The 22,702-nt window shown below is 40.8% G+C and overlaps 1 protein-coding gene across 6 annotated transcripts in view; it reads right to left on the bottom strand.

The window, feature by feature from the left end:
* Positions 1–1,909: 1,909 nt before the first annotated feature.
* STXBP5 (syntaxin binding protein 5) overlaps positions 1,910–22,702 on the bottom strand; it is a 533,536-nt gene continuing 512,743 nt past the window's right edge. For all 6 annotated transcript variants that reach the window (XM_077283080.1, XM_077283076.1, XM_077283078.1 and 3 more), the window contains 4 exons: positions 13,718–13,883; positions 10,901–11,012; positions 9,304–9,521; positions 1,910–1,985 (listed from right to left, as the gene is read on the bottom strand). In XM_077283080.1, the coding sequence (XP_077139195.1) occupies positions 1,944–1,985; positions 9,304–9,521; positions 10,901–11,012; positions 13,718–13,883 (538 nt within the window). In that variant the 3' untranslated portion in view covers positions 1,910–1,943. The remainder of the gene's footprint in view (positions 1,986–9,303; positions 9,522–10,900; positions 11,013–13,717; positions 13,884–22,702) is intronic.

The following is a 22,702-nucleotide window of genomic DNA, read 5'->3' as shown; positions in this document are numbered from 1 at the left end:
ACTGAATGTACAGAAATTACATCACAATCGTGAGACATAAGTCCGCACATGACTGCGTCATGCCAGAGAGACGTTTGTGGTCAACAACCATTTGAAAGGTTAAAATAAATAGAAAAATATATCTTTAGAACTGCATGCGCCAAAACGTGATAATACTGGAATTGAACATGCAACTACTAATGTACAACGCTGCTGTAACAGAAATGTCTCCTCATTTCCTAGTTACTATAGGCACTTAAAAGAAATGAACGATTAATAAATGGATGGTGGTCATCGGCCGATGAGTCAGTGGGTGGTTGGGGAAGGACACAAATAAGACATCTCACCAATCATTTGGTATGTGGCTCCTTCCATGGTATAAACCCTCCACGCTCGCCCTCACTGCACAATAGGAGCACATGCACTTTGTTTTCAAGTAGACATTTCAGCTTCTAATATAAATTTTAGCGCTTAACACTGAATCCTACAAGTATTTTACTTCTAGGCAAGAGGTGACATTTTATTAAGGTGTAAGTGTACATCTTACCTCTATATATAACAGGTCCAAATATAACGTAACCCACAAAGTTTTCGTATTTTTCGGGTTGACAGTGGTTGGGTGGTTTGACATGGGTCACAGGGAATGTCACCATATCGGCTAAGCCTTCAGTAAGGGAGTCTCAATCTCTTGCAAGACACACTTTGTTAACAGGGTTAAATATCCAAATATAATGTAACCCGTAGAATACTTTTTTTTTTTTTTTAAGTTTGAACAGTAAAGTAATAGCTCGATATGGGTTACAGTGTATTTGCCTTCATATAGTCAGCAATCTATTCTGTCTTTTGCAAGACACCCTTTGGTATATATAACGAATTTGGGATTATCCAGATAGTTAAAGTACACGGCACATATTATTCCATCAGTCTGTTTTTCCTTTTTTACTTGGTGAATAACGTTTGCTAGTCATGTTTGACATCAAGTCCAATTAATGCTTCAGCTCAATTTGCTATACTCCTAAAATCTACTAAAACAAGGATGCTAAACGTGTACAAAACTGGTCCAGAAATTCAACTTGTAATTTAGCAGTTTCTTTCAAACATAAGTTATTTAACAAACAGTAAACACAGAATGGCTGGAGATACCTCCGCAGTCTAGTCTTCGCTGCAGCACGCCTGCCCCCGGTGAACAGAGAAACAGCAGAATTATTTGATGTAAGAACCAAAAAAATTCTTTGGTGGGTAATGAATCGGGTGACTGAGGCAGTGGGCCATTTTTCTTAAGTAAACAAATTGTAATACACATACACACAAAAAAAAAAACTCAGCCAAAAAGATTCGTATGGACAGTTTACCAATCCGATGTCGAGCTTGAGATGAATGGAGTATACGTAATGGATGAACGATGAATCTTCTCCATGGAAATCTTTGCAGCCTAGAGATGAATGATTTGTGACTACTTCACTTGTGCAGTTAGCCAAGTCTTAGAATGGTTTTATGTCCCATCCCATGAAAGAGCCAGTGATATTTGTGGTCAAGCAACAGAGGCTGTAAGCTAATTGTCCAGATATAACTTCTCTACTCAGAGAAGTGAAACCTCCGCCAAAGGCATAAAAACAAAAAACAAAGAAAAAAAAACAAAAAACCCCGAAAAATTATTTCCACTGCTCATTCTTGTGCCGTCTTACCACCGCTTCCTCATATCTTGAATCTCGTCACCTAACCACATCTTAGAGACAAATACTGAGTTTGTTTCTATATTCTTGGATTTAATGCTCCTCAGTTCAAACCAAGACACTGAGGTAAGACAGTATACGATTTGTGCTAGGAAACAGTAACCAAAGATGAATGTTCAACCCTTGTTCCCAACTGTCCAGCAGAAAGAAATGGAGAGAAAATGGATGCAGGTTGTGTTTAAAATTTTCCTTCCCAGTGAAGTTAAAATAGATGTATTTGGGTCTGGCTCATCAGAACTGATACCACTTCTTTTCTTTGTATTTTAACATCATCTGCAAAAGAAAAATAATTACAACATTTGAATTAAGAAAAAAAAAAACTTTAAAAAGAACCAGTCTGCAGGAATGTCCATGTTAAACTAAAGTAAGGGCAGAATAAGCACTGTCACACTCATTTTATATATATATTTTTAGTGTAAAAATCTGCATCCTGGTTTTCGTTAAATCAACATGATATATTTCGGTTTTCTCATCTCTTTGTGCTTTGGGGCGGGACATGTGGCTAGGGCTGTCGGTAGGGTCTTCGGCTCAAACACTTCTCTGCCTTTGTTATATTCATTAACTTCGTAATTTAAATTTTGGATTGCCGCCATCCTAGCTGTGAGTGGCACCCGCACAGATTCGGCTGATGGTGATCTTCATGAAAATGGCACCACCCACAGCTAGGATGGCGGCAATCCAAAATGTAAATTACAAAAATAATTAAACAGTGGCAGCGGAGGGGCCGTGACTGAGCCCTCTGAGCCAAAGATCCAACTCACAGTCCCGCCCTGAAGCACGAACAGATAAGAAAAACAAAATTTATCATGTTGATTTAACGAAATCTAGGCTGCAGATTTTTACACTAAACATATATAAATTCAGTATGACAGTGCCCATTCTGCCCATACCTTTAGTTTAACATGGACATTACTGGTGACAGGTTCTCTTTAAACTTACTAGGTTTTTGGGGTGTAAACTAAGAACAGAATGATGTAGGTTCAGAGACCCCAATCCAGGGATGTATCATTTACTGGGCTGCAAAATGTCATTTTGATAAAATCACTGTTTTCTTTGCTGCAGATCTAGCAGTTCTCTAATGCTGAGCTCTGTATAACCCCGTCCACAACACTGATTGGCTGCTTTTTGTCTACATTGTACAGTGGCAGAGAATTGGTAATCAGTGGTGTGGGCATGGATATACAGAGCAGGAAGACTACAAGGCATGGGGCAACTAGTTTGGCAGTAATCTATTGCTGATAAAACACTGGATTTTACTGAAACTATAACAAACAGCCCAGTAACTGAAACATCACTGGAATCAGAGCCTCTGTCCCTATATTATGCTGCTCTCAGATTAGACAGCAAAAACCTGGTGACAGATTTCTTAGGTTTGAATCCTTATATAATAAATATGTTCAATAATAAAGTTAGTTGTAGATGATCCCACTGGAATTTAAACTGAAACTGAAAGTGTGCTTCTGGCTTCGGCTGGGCTTTAATCTATTTTCATTATTTTCTTTAACAGTATATGTATATAAAAGACTGTACTATATATCATTGTAATGGGCATACAATAGCATATACTATACTGGAGTCTTCCAAAGGAGATATTCATCACGGAATGCTCTTTGTTTGATAACTCAGACAATGACTAGAGTCTAATAAATAACTAATAATAGGCAAGTAAAAACAAAATGAGCAACCAACATTAAAGGGGTAATTAAAATAATATTATCCAAACATACAATGTGATTTTCTGGATTTTTCTTTAAGATTCTGTATCTCACAGTTGAAGTGTACCTACGATAAAATTTACAGACTTCTCCATTCTTTGTAGGTGGGAAAACTTGCAAAATCGGCAGTGTATCAAATAGTTATTTTCCTCAATGTATTATCAAAGCTCTGTCAGTCAAATCATGCTGCTCAAATAAAGGGTAGCATGAAGACAGTTATAGATCTGCCCGGGGACCATAGTCAGGGACAGATTAGTCTGGTGCTGGCCCCACCTAGCTTCTCCCCTCTCCCGAGACATTAGAGTGACCTGTGAATCACCTGGAGAGGTGCAGGAAGAAGCTGTCTTGAGGTGGGGCTTGACTAGTCTAGTTTCTGCCTATAGTCCCTAGACAAATCTTTAAACTTGTTTCTTTCTCAAAAACTGAAGCATTTTAGGCGGGGGTCACACTCAGCGTAGGGAAATGCAGTCCGTTTTTTACAGGAGTAATATGCAGCAATGATCCCAAAACAGTGATCCGTATGTCATCCGTAGGCAAGGCGTGGCTGCGTATATTGCGCATGTAAACCTCCGTATGTAATCCGTATGGCATCCGTACAGCGAGATTTTCTCGCAGGCTTGCAAAATGGACATAGAATGGATCCATGGGCTCAAATATTCTCGAAAACATATACACAGTTTATATATATATCAGTGAGATACACACACACACATATATATATATATTTCATACAGCGCTGCTTAAAAGCCGGTAATTCAATTGCCGGCTTTTGCCATCTCCTTATCAAACCCGACAGGATATGAGACATGGTTTACATACAGTAAACTATTTCATATCCCTTATGTTTTCCTCACTAATGATGTTAGTAGAGTGTGTGCAAAATTTGGGGGCTCTAGCTGTTAAAATAAAGGGTTAAATCACGGAAAAAAACGGCGTGGGCTCCCACGCAATTTTCTCCGCCAGAGTGGAAAAGCCAGTGACTGAGGGCAGATATTAATAGCCTAGAGAGGGAAGGGACCATGGATATTGCCGCCCCCTCCCCCCGGCTAAAAACATCTGCCCCAGCGACCCCAGAAAATGCACTCTCTTCTGGCCTCTCTCTTCCAACTCCCGAGTAGCGGTAGGATATGGGGTAAAAAAGGGCTAATGTCACCTTGCTAATGTAAGGTGACATTACGCCTGGTTAATAATGAGATATCAATAAGACACCTATCCATTATTAATCCAATAGTAGTAAAGGGTTAATAATACACACACACGAAGAATAAAGTATTTTAATTAAATAAAAACACACGGGGTTGTAAAATCTTTATTTTACGCTTAATCCACCTGAAGACCCTCGTTCTGTAATAGAAAAAAAGAAAAAAGTAACAATATCCCATACCTCTCCGGCGCTCAGTCATGTCCCACGCCGTTACATTAGCAAGGTGACATTAACCCCTTCATGACCTTGGGATTTTCCGTTTTTCTGTGTTCGTTTTTCGCTCCCCTCCTTCCCAGAGCCATAACTTTTTTATTTTTCTGTCAATTTGGCCATGTGAGGGCTTATTTTTTGCGGGACGAGTTGTACTTTTGAACAAAATCATTGGTTTTACCATGTCGTGTACTAGAAAACGGGAAAAAAATTCCAAGTGCGGTGAAATTGCAAAAAAAGTGCAGTCCCACACTTGTTTTTTGTTTGGCTTTTTTGCTAGGTTAACTAAATGCTAAAACTGACCTGCCATTATGATTCTCCAGGTCAGTGCGAGTTCATAGACACCTAACATGACTAGGTTATTTTTTATCTAAGTGGTGAAAACAAATTCCAAACTTTGCTAAAAAAAAAAAAAAATTGCGCAATTTTCCGATACCTGTAGCGTCACATTTTTCATGATGTGGGGTCGGTTTAGGGCTTATTTTTTGCGTGCCGAGCTGGCGTTTTTAATGATACCATTTCGGTGCAGATACGTTCTTTTGATCTCCCGTTATTATATTGTAATGCAATGTCGCGGCGACCAAAAAAACGTAATTTTGGCTTTCGAATTTTTTTTCTCGTTACGCCGTTTAGCGATCAGGTTAATGCTTTTTTTATTGATAGATCGGGTGATTCTGAACGCGGCGATACCAAATATGTGTAGGTTTGATTATTTTTTTATTGTTTTATTTTGAATGGGGCGAAATGGGGGTGATTTAAACTTTTATATATATATTTTTTTTTCACATTTTTTTTTTACTTTTTTTTTTTTTTTACTTTTGCCATGCTTCAATAGCCTTCATGGGAGGCTAGAAGCAGGCACAACACGATCGCCTCTGCTACATAGCAGCGATCTGATGTTCGCTGCTATGTAGCAGAAATGCAGGTGTGCTGTGAGCGCCGACCACAGGGTGGCGCTCACAGCTGCTGGGGATCAGTAACCATAGAGGTCTCAGGACCTCTATGGTTACTATTCTGAAGCATCGCAGACCTCCGATCATGTGACGGGGTCGGCGATGCGCTCATTTCCGGCCGCCCGGCCGGAAGCGCCGGTTAAATGACGCTGTCTGCGTTTGACAGCGGCATTTAACTAGTTAATAGCCGCGGGTGAATCACAATTTCACCCGCCGCTATTGCGGGCACATGTCAGCTGTTCAAAACAGCTGACATGTCCCGGCTTTGATGCGGGCTCACCGCAGAGCCCTGCATCAAAGCAGGGGATCTGACCTCGGACCTACTATCCCGTCCGAGGTCAGAAAGGGGTTAACCCTTTATTACCCCATATCCCACCGCTATAGGGGAGTGGGAAGAGAGAGGCTAAGTGCCAGAATAAGCGCATCTTACAGATGTGCCTTTTCTGGCGTGGCTGGGGGCAGATGTTTTTAGCCGGGGGTGGGGCAATATCCATGGTCCCTCTCTAGGCTATTAATATCTGCCCTCAGTCACTGGCTTTCCCACTCTGGCGGAGAAAATTGCGCAGGAGCCCACGCCAGTTTTTTCCGTGATTCCCTTTATCTTAACAGCTAGAGCCCCCAAATTTTGCACACACACTCTACTAACACTATTAGTGAGGAATATGTAAAAAAAATAAGGGATATGAAATGGTTTGCTGTATGTAAACCATGTCTCATATCCTGTCGGGTTTGATAAGGAGATAGCAAAAGCCGGCAATTGAATTACCGGCTTTCATGCTACCTAGTGCTGTATTAAATATAAATACACAGTACAGACCAAAAGTTTGGACGCACCTTCTCATTTAAAGATTTTTTTGCATTTTCATGACTTTGAAAATTGTACATTCAGACTGAAGGCATCAAAACTATGAATTAACACATGTGGAATCATATACTTAATAAAAAAAAGTGTGAAACAACTGAAATTATGTCTTATATTTTAGGTTCTTCAAAGTAGCCACCTTTTGCTTTGATGACTGCTTTGCACACTCTTGGCATTCTCTTGAGGAGCTTCAAGAGGCAGTCACCGGGAATGGTTTTCACTTCACAGGTGTGCCCTGTCAGGTTTAATAAGTGGGATTTCTTGCCTTATAAATGGGGTTGGGACCATCAGATGTGTTGTGCAGAAGTCTGGTGGATACACAGCTGATAGTCCTACTGAATAGACTGTTAGAATTTGTATTATGGCAAGAAAAAAACAGCTAAGTAAAGAAAAACGAGTGGCCATCATTACTTTAAGAAATGAAGCTCAGTTAGTCCGAAAAATTGGGCAAACTTGGAAAGTGTCCCCAAGTGCAGTGGCAAAAACCATCAAGCGCTACAAAGAAACTGGCTCACATGAGGACTGCCCCAGGAAAGGAAGACCAAGAGTCACCTCTGCTTCTGAGGATAAGTTTATCCGAGTCACCAGCCTCAGAAATCGCAGGTTAACAGCAGTTCAGATTAGAGACCAGGTCAATGCCACACAGAGTTCTAGCAGCAGACACTGTTGCTAGAGGAGACTTTGTGCAGCAGGTCTTCATGGTATAATAGCTGCTAGGAAACCACTGCTAAGGACAGGCAACAAGCAGAAGAGACTTGTTTGGGCTAAAGAACACAAGGAATGGACATTAGACCAGTGGAAATATGTGCTTTGGTCTGATGAGTCCAAATTTGAGATCTTTGGTTCCAACCACCGTGTCTTTGTGCGACGCAGAAAAGGTGAATGGATGGACTCTACATGCCTGGTTCCCACCGTGAAGCATGGAGGAAAATGTGTGATGGTGTGGGGGTGCTTTGCTGGTGACACTGATGGGGATTTATTCAAAATTGAAGGCATTCTGAACCAGCATGGCTACCAGAGGATCTTGCAGCGGCATGCTATTCCATCCGGTTTGCGTTTAGTTGGACCATCATTAATTTTTCAACAGGACAATGACCCCAAACACACCTCCAGGCTGTGTAAGGGCTATTTGACCAAGAAGGAGAGTGATGGGGTGCTACGTCGGATGACCTGGCCTCCACAGTCACCAGACCTGAACCCAATTGAGATGGTTTGGGGTGAGCTGGACCGCAGAGTGAAGGCAAAAGGGCCAACAAGTGCTAAGCATCTCTGGGAACTCCTTCAAGATTGTTGGAAGACCACTCCTGGTGACTACCTCTTGAAGCTCATCAAGAGAATGCCAAGAGTGTGCAAAGCAGTCATCAAAGCAAAAGGTGGCTCCTTTGAAGAACCTAGAATATAAGACATAACTTATTATTATTCATTTTTATAGCGCCATTTATTCCATGGCGCTTTACATGTGAAATACGGGGCAAATATAGACAAATACATTAGACATGAGCATGACCCTGCCCGCGAGGGCTCACAATCTGCAGATTTCAACTTCAGTTGTTTCACACTTTTTTGTTAAGTATATAATTCCACATGTGCTAATTCATAGTTTTGATGCCTTCAGTGTGAATGTACAATTTTCATAGTCATGAAAATACAGAAAAAAATCATTAAATGAGAAGGTGTGTCTAAACTTTTGGTCTGTACTGTATGTGTCTCAATGACACACACACACATATATATATATATATATATATACATACATACTCCTATGTGTACACATTTATTCTATCTATTCTATGATAACCTGTCAGTGTGATTTTACTGTACACCGCACTGAATTACCGGCTTTTCTATAGAACACCGGTGCGTATTTCTCGCAAGTCACACTGATGGTCCGTGTGTAATTCATATTTTTCTCGCCCCTATAGACTTTCATTGGCGGATTTTTTGCGCAATACGCTGACAAACGCAGAATGATGCGATTTTCTACACCCGTAAAATACAGCTGTGAAATATATGGCAGATAGGAGCTGCCCCATAGAGAATCATTGGTCTGTGTGCAATGCGTAGTTTTTGCGCCTCTCATACGTCCGTAAAACTCTCTAGTGTGACGCCGGCCTTGGAGAGAAACAAAGCAGGTTGCAATCATGCAGCCAGGCTCTCATTCGTGCTATCCATGATTTGTGCAGCATGAATCCCGTGACAAGTTATTTTTAAAAGTAGAAGGAAAATAGTGTTTTTTTGCATATTCCTCTATGTAAAACAAATAAAAATAAACTGTAAAAAATTATTTTAATAGTTTAATTATTAAAATAAATTATTATCTCCATCTTTTAGGGCAATATGGTCCATAGATCCGCTGTTCTGTACTTTAAGGTTCAAGCAGAGCATTCTTCCTTCAAGCTTATGTGAAACAGATAAACTTTATGTGTAAATTACCAGCAGGTATTAAATATATAATGAGCACCATATTCTGCGCAATGGTTTACATGCTCAATATAAGATGACTAGAATATTCCACAAACATAGCAATTTATTTAATAACTTTTTTGGCTGTTTTTACATGCATAACATACACTAACTTGACTACTCTGTTTTACATCAGAATGAAATGTAACATATCTTAAAGGCAGGAAAAATACAAGTTTAATACCTCATGAGCATGTTTTGAGAAAGAGTCCGCACTAGCAAGCATGGCAGCTGTCCTATCTTCTAACTCCCCTAATTTCTGTCCCCTCTCATCTAGGGCCCATCTTGCTCGTGCTAGTTCGGCACCAACACCTGTTGCAGCTCCTTTCACTCCTTCCATACCCCCTGGTCCAGGAATGTGCGTAACAACAGTTGGTCGTGGTCTCCCAGACGTTTCTCCAACTAAAACAAAGACATTAGAATTACTGTGAGGTTACTAGTGTTACAATACAGTACTTTTTATAACTTAAAATCTGTATTATGTGTCCTGCAATCTATTGCCGACCAAAGTACATACAACAGTCAAAAAACAATCTGAAATGTTGAATATTTTGGTTACTACTTGGTTGTTTTAGAAAATCCGCCATAACTAATGACAGATGGTCACCTCATTAAAATTCACCTGTTGGGACTTGTCAGACATTTTCATAGAGTTCGGTATTTTGTCATTTTCTCTCAGCAGATTAAATGCAAGTAATTAACCCCTTCACCCCAAAGCCTGTTTTCACCTTTCTGACCAGACCAATCTGGTCTGACAGACCACTGTCTCTTTATGAAGTAATAACTGTGGAACGCTTCAACGGTTCCCACTGATTTAGAGATTCTTTTTTCGTTACATATTGTACTTCATGACAGTGGCAACATTTATTTGATGTGACTTATGTTTATTTGGGGGAAAAAAATTGGAAATATGTCAAATGTTGAAAATTTAGCAATTTCCAAACTTTTAATTTTTATGCCCATAAATCAAAGAGCCATGTCACACAAAATTAATATGTAACATTTCCCACATGTCTAGTTTACATCAACACAATTTTTAAAACTTTTTTTGGTTAGGAAGTTATAAGGGTTAAAAGTTGACCAGTGATTTCTCTTTTACAACAAAATTTACAAAACCATTTTTTTAGGGACATTACATCACATTTGAAGTGACTTTGAAGGACCTATATGACAGAAAATACACAAAAGTGACACCAATTCTAAAAACTGCACCTCTTAAAGTGCTCAAAACCACAGTCAAGAAGCTTATTAACTCTTTGGGTGCTTCACAGGAATTCATCTAATGTGGAAGGAAAAAAACATTTAACTTTTTCAGAAACATTTTCCATTAGACAATTTTTTTTTTACTTTCACAAAGGTAACAGAAGTAAATGGACCATATAATTTGTTGATCAATTTCTACTGTGCACACCACCGATACCCCATACGTGGGGGAAAACTACTGTTTGGGCGCAAGGCAGGGCTCATAAGGGAACAAGTGCCATTTGACTTTTTGAATGTAAAATTTGCTGGCCTATTTAGTAGATGCCATGTCGTGTTTGGAGAGCCCCTGCTGTTTCTATATTGTGGATGAAATTTGGTAAAATGTCATCTGTTCTGCTGCTACTACAATGCGTTGCAGATTTGTAACCCATAAATATGGATATAAAATCCACAGGGTGTCCTCCCCATGTTTGTCATTCACCTTCTATAATCACTAATGTAAGGTCATCTTCAGAAAACTAAAATAAAGTTTATTTTTTCTATTTCTCAGCTAACTAAAAACAAACAAAAAAACTCACAGAGGTCTTCTCTGTCCAATGACTGTGCACCTCCTCCAAACAAGCCTTTGAAGAAACCTCTATTTGGGGCTTCAGGTGTTTCAACTGGAGTGAACATCTCTCCTAGCATTTCCTACATGAATGAGAAGGAGTCAATTAAAAAAAAAGTTAAAAATTGAGAACATGTTTTATCTTAATTAAGGTCAAATTCTTAAAAAGTTTGATGACAAATTGGTCGGTTTTCATTTATCAGTCATTTATTAGTGAAGAACATGAAATTACATCAGAAATGAACTGAATTAGATTTCTGATATGATTTACACCACTTTTCTGGGGGGTCACACCTCCAAAGCATTAGCCCAACAAATAAGGTCTTCTTAAAAAATAGGTCTCATTGAATTTATTTCTACTTGGTAGTGTATCTGGATAAATACATTGACATGACTCCTTTAGGCAGGGTTCACATTAGCGTTTCTGTGCATAGTGTATGATCCACACACATCCGCATGCGTACATATCTTTAACATGTTGTATGCAGGGACATGCTTTTGCATGCGGATGCGTCTTTTCGCGGTGTGCGGCTGTGTCCGACGAACGCAACATGTTGCATTTTTTGAGGCGTCAAATATTGCACAATCGTCCACATGCGGACGATTGCATAAAAAACGCATGACAGTCTATGGGAACGCATTGGTACGCAAGGACATGCGTACGTATGCGTTCGATATGCATGTGTTCTTTAGACTGAGCATGTCCAGAAAATGATTTCACCGCCTCCACCATGCGCATAAAAACGCAAACACATGCCAAAACGCATTTAAATGCATGCACACACAGCGTTTTTGCTTGCGTCATGCGCAAAATGATACGCAGGCGTAAGCATGCTTTTGCATGCGTTTTGGCATGTGTTTGCACATACAGATGATACGCTGCGCACAGAAACGCTAATTTGAACCTAGCCTTAGAGGGAACCTGTCACCCCCAAAATCCAAGATGAGCTAAGCTCACCAGCATCAGGGGCTTTTCTACAGCATTCTGAAATGATGTAGATAAGCCTCCGACGTATCCTGAAAGCTGAGAAAAAGAAGTTAGGTTATATTCACCTAGGGGCGGTCCCGCTGCGGTCCGGTCCGATAGGCGTCGTGGTCCGGTCTACGGCCTCCCATCTTCTTACGATGATGTCCTCTTCTTGTAGTCACGCTGCGGCTCCGGCGCAGACGTACTTTGTCTGCCCTGAGGGCAGAGCGCCGGGAAAGGTCAGAGAGGCCCGGCAGACAAAGTATGCCTGCGCCGGAGCCGCAGCGTGAATACAAGAAGAGGACGTCATCATAAGAAGATGGGAGACCCCGGACCGGACCGTGATGTCCATCGTACCGGGACCGCCCCTGGGTGAGTATAATCTAACCTCTTTTTCTCATCTTTCAGGATACATCGGGGGCTTATCTACAGCATTACAGAATGCTGTAAATAAGCCCCTGATGCTGGTGGGCTTAGCTCACCTTCGATTTTGGGGGTGACAGGTTCCCTTTAAGGAGTCAAGAGCAAAATGAAAAATAAAAATTATTGTACACCAAGAAGTGAAAGCAGGATTTTATAATTGTCCTTCTTTACTGAGCCTGTGTTTGCATGGTGAGCTGGAGGTAATTTCTCAATTTAAGTCTATGAAAGCAGAACGAGGCCAAAAAGAGGCTACCAGAATTACACAGAGCTGGTGACAATTAGCTCTGACTTCCGGTTAGTCAGAAGTTACGGTCACAAGATGGCGGATCTGGGCAAGAGTAGCGCCGTGAAAAACAGAAGATGGCGAGTGGTAGGTCTATTACTGGGGAGGAGGCAGGGAACATGGATTTGTAGTACCAGTCCAATGGTGAAAAAAACTCAAACAGCTGGAGTGGTGATTCAACATCAAGAACATGTTTGGACATCAATTGGATAGTGTAGAGTTTAGAGGTTGCAACATCAGAATTTGGTGGGAAATGTTGAACTCAAAAGTAGTAGTAGTAATTTTTTGATTTGGTGCCATCACTGGCTGCTTTTATTACTATGGTGTCAGCCGCAAACCAAATTGGGGAGGGCAACAATTGAATATTCCCCACGTCTGGTTTGGGCTGTTGTAGAATAGATGCCTGTATAATTTGGAGAATATAACAGAAATGAGAAATGTGCAGCCAACTAGAGAGCAGAATATAAAGAGTGGAGGTTAAAGAATTACTGCATCCAGAGTGGAAACGATGTAAAGCAGAAAATTCAATGGGATGGTAGGAGAGACATATTTACATCATTTTTGTTTTACAGAGCTGAGAGGGTAGAGGATAGTGATCTGTAGAGTGGCAATGAGATCTGATCGGAATGTTAAACTAAGAACCTCATGTTCAGTTATATATATTTTTGCCGAGAGGCATTAGATCATTGTATGACTTTTGGAGGTGATGTCCTTTCTCTTTTTTGAGCATATGATAATGAGACATACTTACTATAATTACAGATTGTGTGCAGATATTAATGCGAATGGTGATGTACAGTGGCGTAACTTGAAACTCATGGCCCCGATGCGAAACCTCCAAGGGGCCCCCAAATATTTTAAATCTTTAATAGCAATAGTCTTTTTCTATAGGCCAAAGGGACTTTTAGGGCCCCCTAGGCTCCAGGGCCCGGGTGCGATTGCAACCCCTGCACCTGTTGTAGTTACACCCCTGGTGATTTAAACCCAATTAAAGAGTTTTTGAGACTTCCAAACCGACTAAGTTACACTGCTGGGATCTCTGGCCATCAGTGGAAAGTGATTTCATTCGTATGAGCTGTAGTTTTGAAATTGTAAAAGATATCAAGATGTGTTACCTGTAGGTTTTCACAAGTTTCTTGACTGTAGGTAATTCTCTGTATTTCTGTAGCTGAGACGAGATACAAAGCCTGCCCATTGTTCGTGAAGCAGAATGTTCGGGCTATCCGCATGTTGGTTAGCGGCAAATAATTTACATCCAACAGCGGCCTTAAACTTGGCAAACTTAGAAAGAAGACAAAGCAGAAAAATATTTTCATTTCTAAACCATACGACGTGTCAATTTTCACATGTAAAATACACAAACCTGTAGAAAACCACCATACTACCATATGTTTCTCTCATTTGTCTGTTATCCATCATATGCTTACTTTATAGCACACAGGCAGTGGGACAGAGTTTTCAATATAGTTGTAAATACTGTCTAACACATCACAAATAAGGTCCTAAAAGACAGTTTTAGAGCAAATTACACATGAATTCTGGACTATTAAGCTTCATGTACAGTATATACCTTGATAAAATTATGAATTATGACTGGGAAAATAAATCTTTGTGATTATAAAATTTGGTTACTAGTGATGAACGAATATGCTCAAATAAGGCGTTACCTGAGCAACTTCAGCGTGCTCGAATAATATGTTTGAGTCCCTGCGCCTGCATGGCAATCCATACATGTATTTCGGCTGTTGAACAAACAGGCAATCCCCAATTGTGTTGGCGCTAACAGCTGCAAGACATGATGGCGTTGGGAGACTAACATTTTTCGAGCACACCGAAGAGACTCGGATAACACCTTATCATTACTATTAGTTACAACACCAGTTTAAATCAATTCAATATGTAAATCTAGCTTAGGCAGCCCTTTTAAAAACTTTCACATTTTATTAGAAAAAAAATCTTTAAAATATTCCATTCAGCATAGAAGTCACAAGCCCCCAAAGTGGGAAGAGTTCTACGGGCAGACGCGTTTCGAACCTAACGGTTCTTAATCCTTGCATGTACACTACACCAGTTTAACCCCTTGTTAAACAATTTTTGTCTCATGTACTTTTTTGCTCCCAATGTTCAAAGCACTGTAATTTACTTTTTTTCCCCATAAACATAACCGTTCAAGGGTTAATTTTTGTGAGACAAGTTTTAGTTATGAATTACACCATTTACACAATAGAATTCCTGTAAAATGGGAAAAAAATCCTAGCTGCGTGAAAGAAAAGAGAAAAAAATTTAAAGTAATTCAGCCATTTTAGAACACTCATAACACTTATTTTTCCATTGAAGGAGCTGTATTATGGGATTTATTTGCAGGGCAAAGTCACTTTTTTAAATATTTCATGGTGTTTACCAAGTGGGTTAACAAATATTACATTTTTCAAATATCAGACTTAAGAATGTGTCAATACCGAATATGCTCATTTTTGGCTTGATAAAATGGACGTGATTTGAAGTTTAATGCACTATATGATGAAATTAACAATCTCCTATGAACCCATAAAGCCAAGCCTAGACTTTCAGAGGGGCCTGGCTCATGTTCTTTTAACGGCCTGAAAGCAGCACATGTAAACAGAGTCAAAAAATTTTCTGTGTGATGGTGCAATATGTGAGCATTTGGGGCTCCACTTGAAACTTTTGCCCAAGGCCCCACTTTGTCAAAAATAGGAATTGAGGGTAGTCCATGATGGGCAAGTAAATGTGATTCCTCGCTTATGACTCAGCTACCTAAAGAGTTCCAATTACAAACCTGGGGCTGCCTCTTTTTAGTTAATAAGTGTGGGCAACTTGCTAATTGTTCTAAACACAAGTTATTTTCAAAAGTGTGCAGAACACTTGCTGAAAGGGCACAACTTTTTAATAAATGACTGTCCTAAACATAGGAATCATGGGATCTCAGCATGCCGAGCAGGATCTTGCAACCCTCTTAGACCCCTCCTACAAAGAAAGCGTGAGATCTCGCGGTTTGCATTATTCCAGTGTTCCCATATTGTTTTAGTGATGAGCAAACTGCAGCCCTAGATTGAATTGATACTCATTGAATGTCATGGATTTACAGTGGCACTCAAGTGGTTGAACAAAGACCAGCAATCAGAGCCAAATCAAATTGCTGCTTTTGGAGGCAAGTGCTAGCTGTAAACACAGCAAATACTTGGTGTCTATGGAGTGAGCTCAACTACTGTGCTCACCTCATACATGCCCATCAGACATGTAGTAGTGATTTCAATAAGGGGACAAAAGAGTTTTCTGAGGGTTTTTTTTTTAAGAAAAAAAAAAAAAGAAAAAAAAAGCCTAACAGCAACAATTGTCCATATAAAGCACGTATTATAAATAAATCTCTGCAAACCCCATAACCATTAAAACGTAACAGTCGTTATAATTTTTACTGCACAAATCAATAGTACACATGAAAAAAACGGATTACTTACTGGTGATACTCTTTTATAGAGTCCACGACAGCACCCACTGAGAGAGGGGATCCGCCCCTAGTAACAGGAAACCTACAGAGATAAAAGGGGCGGCCCCCCTCGCTCCCTCAGTTGGATTACAGAGAATGAGAGGAACCGCCACACAAGCTTTAGTTAATTGCTCTGCAAGTCATTTCAGGTATGTACATATTTACATCTCCAGCTATATACATATCTGTATATCTTTATCTATATACAACTAACCTGTCACCTTTCGGAGTGAACCATGTGCAACTATAAACTAAGGGAGGGAAGTGAGTGGGTGCTGTCGTGGACTCTATAAAAGAGTATTACCGGTAAGTAATGTTTTTTTTCTCTTCGCCACGACAGCACCCACTGAGAGATTTTCAGAGACAATCACCTAGGAGGGACAACTGTGTTAAGAATTGATCTACCAAAGGCTAAGTCTGCAAAGGAAGATAAGTCAAGGCTGTACTGACTGTAGAAGGTAGAACCACAAGTAGAGAAAGCTGGAGACCAATACAAGGGGATCACCTCAAAGTAATAAATAACTTTTATTGGATACAACAAAACATACAACATACAATTAAGACCATTTAAAAGTCATAGACATGACACATAACAACCCAAATAGCTTATAATAAAGCAGAGAGTCTCCCCTCCCCAAGTCCAAGATATAAATATACCTCTTGTCTATTAGTGGCAGTAAAACACATACCAATGCATGCCCTGATACATGTACACCACGTAAATCCAGTACACCGGTATAATAACCATTCAATGACTAGGCAATACTGAGTACAACCGGCTGTTCAATAAACAAAACATCACTTCAGGCATGTATATACTTAGCCAGTAGACCATGCATATGACAAGAGGCACACCAAATAAATCAGGAAGGGGGACCCGTGGAGATGCCCGACGCGTGTCGCCACCAGCAGGTGGCTTCGTCAGGTGGGCATCTCCACGGGTCCCCCTTCCTGATTTATTTGGTGTGCCTCTTGTCATATGCATGGTCTACTGGCTAAGTATATACATGCCTGAAGTGATGTTTTGTTTATTGAACAGCCGGTTGTACTCAGTATTGCCTAGTCATTGAATGGTTATTATACCGGTGTACTGGATTTACGTGGTGTACATGTATCAGGGCATGCATTGGTATGTGTTTTACTGCCACTAATAGACAAGAGGTATATTTATATCTTGGACTTGGGGAGGGGAGACTCTCTGCTTTATTATAAGCTATTTGGGTTGTTATGTGTCATGTCTATGACTTTTAAATGGTCTTAATTGTATGTTGTATGTTTTGTTGTATCCAATAAAAGTTATTTATTACTTTGAGGTGATCCCCTTGTATTGGTCTCCAGCTTTCTCTACTTGTGGTTCTGTGTTTATATGGAGATCCAGGGTGTATCCCTATTCAAATTATTTGTGTGGTGCCCTCTCTAACATATGTGGGGACTGTAGAAGGTAGAAGGTGAAGACCAAGTTGTGGCCTTACATATAAGGTCAATCAGAACATCCACTCTCAGCCCAGGAGGATGCTACAGCTCATGCGGAATGCACCTTCACGCCTTGCGGCGGGTTCTCCCCTTTTGCCGAGTATGTGAGACCAATTGCGTCTCTGATCCATCTAGACAGAGTGCTTCTCGTGATACCAGACCCCTTCCTGTGGCCCTGGAAGGACACAAAGAGCCCTACTCTGCCTCCAGGGTCTAGTTCTATCTAAATAAGCTAAGACAGCTCTCTTCACGTCTAACGTGTGAAATCTCTCCTCTTCCGGAGTTGTTGGATTATCATAGAAAAAGGGAAGATAAATTTCCTAAGATCTATGGAACTTTGTAGACATCTTAGGAAGGTAGGAAGGGTCTGTTTTTAACACAAACCTTTTGTGAAAAACTGATAGAAAGGGGGGGATCCATCGATAGGGCCGGAATATCACTCACTCTTCTTGCTGATACTTAGACTACTAATAAGGCAGTTTTTAACGAAACAGACTTAATTGAAGCAGAATGTAATGGCTCAAACAGGGCCCCCGTCAACCCACCCAGATCCCAAGATTGTGTTTGTACGATATGTACTGGTTTTGCTCGCTGACATGCTGAAATGAATCGAGCCACCCACCTATCTCCTGCAACATTATAACAATACAAGGCTCCTAGAGCCGATATTTGGACCTTCAAGGTGTTTACTGAAAGCCCTAACTCACGACTAGTGATGAGCGAGTAGCTGAATGATTTACAGCTACTAGACAGCTTGATTACATGTGAGGATTCCCTAGCAACCAGGCAAACCCCACATGTACTCAACCTGGCTAATAGCTGTAAATCATTCAGCTGCCGCGATGAAAACTTAATCTCTGAACACTAACAAATACACGGAGGACACCAGAGCGCGCTCGGGAAAACCCTGAGCAACGAGTACTCACTCACTCATCACTACTCATGACCTCTCCGCAGGAACTCTAGGAGAGCAGGGATAGGTGCTTCGTTAGAAGGGTTCGCTGAATGGAAAGTAAGAAATGTTTTCCACAATCTGGTGTAAATTTTGGTCATGGTCTCCCTCCTACTGTGAAGGAGGGTATCTACCAAATTCTCAGAATCCCCTTCGCTTCAGTAACTGCCTCTCAAATTCCATGCTGTCAGCCCAACTCCTTCACCTGAAGCTGATAGACGGGCCCCTGAGAGAGCAGGTCCCAATCCCAAGGGAGGATCCACGGGTTGGAGATCGACATGGCTCTGAGCCATGAAAACCACGGCCTCTTGGGCCAAAACGGGGATATTAGGATCACTTTTCCACCATCTTCTCTTATTTTCCTGATGAAAAGCAGTAATAGAATCATCGGGGGAAAGGCATAAGCCTGATGGAAGAGCCATGGAGCTTGAAGGGAATCGAGTATATCTGGGTGGTCCACTCTGTATAGTGAAGCGAACCTTTGGACCTGTCTGTTGCTCCTTGTAGCAAAGAGGTCTATTTCCGGCATAACCCACATGTCTGTTAGCTTCCTGAAAATGCGCCGGCTGAGCATTTATTCCCCCTGATGCAGGGTATGGCGACTGAAGAAGTCTGCTGTTGAGTTGTCTACACCCTTGACGTGTAGAGCTGAAAGGGACAAGAGGTGGTCCTCGGCCATTTTTAGGATCTCGTCTGCGGTAGACATCAGAGTTCCTGATCTCGTTCCTCCTTGCTGATTTAGATATGCTACCGCTGTGGTGTTGTCTGATAGAACTCTTGTACGAGTTCCTCGCAGCTGTGTAGAAATGTACGTATGGCATGGTAAATTGCTTTTAGCTCCCTCAAATTTGATGAGTCTTCAGCTTCAGCTGTGGACCACTGTCCCTGAACCATGTCCTCTCCTAAATGCGCTCCCCACTCAGAGGGACTAGCGTCTGTAGTAATTATATGTGATGGACTTATTACTCATGGAACTCCTTTCGAAAGATGATATAGATGTAACCACCCCACTTGATAGGGACATTACTTCCTCTAACTGACCCTGCAGCCTTTCTTCTTCCTGCAAGATTGCTAGCTGTAACCCGCCAGTATAGAACTGGGCCTACTGTACTTTGGGAATACATGATGTAAGGAAGCCAAGCAGAGACATACCGTCCCTTAGGGACATTCTAGGGTTGTCGATTGCTGAACGGACTTTTTTAACTATTAATTTTTTCACATCAGGAAGGAGGCATTTCTGACTTACAGAGTCCAGATGAAGGTCCAGGAATATCTGGCAGGTTACCGGAAGCAATCTGGATTTTTTCCAGTTGATCAGCCAACCTAAAGCCTGCAAAGAGGAAATTATATCAACCAGTCGCAGCTGAAATTGGGAGGCGGAGTTTCCTAACACCAAAAGAGCATCTAGGTATGGAATTATTAAAGTGTCCTTTAATCTTAAGTACAACATCACCTCCAGCATTAACTTGGTGAAAACTCGGGGAGCCATAGACAACCTGAAGGGCATTGCCGCGAACTGAAGATGCCGGACTTGACCTCCTAACACGACCGCCACCCGGAGGTATTGTTGATGCAAAATGTGTATTGGTAGATGATAATATGCATCCTTGATATGCAGGACTGCCATGAAGCACCTGGGAAATAAATTTTTTATGGCTGAACGAATGGACTCCATCTTGAAGGTTCGAGATCTTAAATAGGTATTGAGTCTCCTTAAATTAATTACACTGGTCTACAAAAAAAAAAAAATTCTGGCATGGACTTTAAGAACAGTTTTAGACTAATTTGAGGGTGCTGAATTAAAATCTGATCTTATAATTTCTCTATCACATCACGTTTTTGTGCTACAGGTATATAGCCCATTTTCAAGAATTCCATGATAAATATAAGTATTGTATGAAAAGTGCCGGTTTACACGGTTCACTAAGGTAAATTTAGTTTTCATTTAGTCTCCCAATAAATGTGAGAATATCTTTGTTTTCTTTGAACATGCATAATTCCCATTTGTTACGATAACACCCTTGTTTTCTGTGCTACTGGACAGTAAGAGCTACAGCAGAGCATTGGGTGAAAACTGAATGGCCTCAGCGACAGAGTTTGGCATCTGGCGATAAGAATGTCATGCATGATCCTCTAGTGGATAGGAAGAACATTGTCTTTCCTCCCTTACACATAAAACTTGGATTGATGAAGCAGTTCGTCAAAGCTCTAAATCACAGTGGAGAATGCTTTAACTATATATGTTCAACTTTTCCTGGTCTTAGTGAAGAGAAGAAAAAGGCTGGAATATTTGATGGACCTCAAAATTTGGGTCTCTCATAAGTGTTCTTATTTATCACATCAATGAATGAGACAGAAGAAAGAGCTTGGAATGCATTTTGTAATGTGGTGCAGAATTTTCTAGGGAATAAGAAAGCAGACAACTATGAAGAGATTGTGGAAGAGCTACTAATGAGTCTGCAAAATCTTGGATGTAGAATGAGTATCAAGATTCACTATTTACACAGCCATTTGGACTTTTTTCCAGAGAACCTTGGGGATGTGAGCGAGGAACAAGGGAAGCGTTTTCATCAGGACATTAAAACAATGTAAGAACGGTATCAAGGCTGGTGGGACTCACATATGGCTGAATATTGCTGGAGCTTGATAAGAGACAACCCAGAAGCTGTACATCACAGATCAGCCAAGAAAAGAAAGTTCAAATAACTGCCATTTGTCATTCATCTGTGTGCCATATATACTGTATGTGTTTTTATATTTTGTAGTTTAATTCTGTAAGTATATTTGATTTGCTGTACATAGACTTTGTAATCTTTGTTATTCCTTGATTAAAAATATACAATGTAGTATCGAAAATCATGTGTTTTTATCATAAAACATTTAGATAGGAGTAATTTTCATAAAAAATTGAAAATATCTCGAAATCCTGATGTGATAACCAAAAACGGAGTTCATATTCGTAATCAGCAGCCAAAATTGATATAAAATATGTTTTAAAACACATTTTGCCAGAAAATTGCATTGACCAGTGTTCTAGTCCTATAAGAGCCATCTGGCTTAGAGACCACAAACAAGGGAGAGTAAAAGCCCTTTTCATGTTTGAATAACATGGCCTTAATTTCCGACTCCAAAGCCTTCTGCTGGGCCTGAGACCTCAGAAAAGTCAATAGAAAGGCGTCCGGAGGGACCCAGGCAAACTCTAATCTCAAGCCAGATGTCACGAGGCTACTGGCCCAGGAATTAGCTTTTAGAGCCTTCCACTGCTGGCAGAAAAATGATAATCTGCTACCCACTGGCCAGTTGGAGCTACCGGAACTTATCTTCATTCCTGAAGGAACGTCTACCGAACATGTCATCTTTTTGTTTAGTATCTTTGTTGTCCCAGCGTTCTTGGTTCCTAAAGTCTCTCTTTCTGCCGAATGATTGTTTCCTGAAAGCTCTCCTATAGGATGGAATATAAGTATTAGGGAACCCATTTCATCCAATACCATACCAAACAGGAACTCACCCTGGCATGGTAAAGCACAGAGTTTTGCTTTGGTCTGGGCATCACCTCTCCAGCCTTTTAACCATAAGGCCAAACGGGCTGCATTGGTTAGTCCTGCCGATCTTGCTGCTAAGTCTAAGGAATCCGCCGAGGCGTCGGCTAAGAAGGCTGCTGCGCCTCTGATTAGAGGGATAGCGGAACTTAATTTGTCCCTGGACAGGCCACCTTTTATATTCTGTTCTATTTCTTCTAACCAAACCAGCACAGATCTTGCGGTACATGTGGCCAATATTGCTGCCTTAAAGGCTCCCATGCAAGACTCCCAGGACCTCTTAAGTAGCATATCCGCTTTACGATCCAGGGGGTCTGATAATGTTCCCAAGTCCTCCACAGGTAAGGAGGAACGAAGGGAGGTGGAGGCTACGGCTGCATCTACTTTGGGGGCTTTCGCCCAAATAGCCAGATCATCATCAAAGGGATATCACGGCTTACATGTTGAAGTAAGGAAACCTCTCTGCCCTTGCTTCTCCCATTCTTTTTTCACCAGCTCCTTAACTGCTGGTATTACCGGAATATTTTGAGGAGTTCTAGGGTCCTTAGAATCTGACAACCCCATAGTTATCCGAACCGATCTAACCAGATTATCAGTGCTGTCAGTCGGAAAACAAGTATTTTGCTCCTCT

This window comes from Ranitomeya variabilis, chromosome 2, assembly GCF_051348905.1.
Source record: "Ranitomeya variabilis isolate aRanVar5 chromosome 2, aRanVar5.hap1, whole genome shotgun sequence".
In the NCBI taxonomy this organism is placed as follows: domain Eukaryota; kingdom Metazoa; phylum Chordata; class Amphibia; order Anura; family Dendrobatidae; genus Ranitomeya; species Ranitomeya variabilis.
Note: the sequence above shows the minus strand (reverse complement) of the source record. Positions and strands in the feature narration are given on the sequence as shown.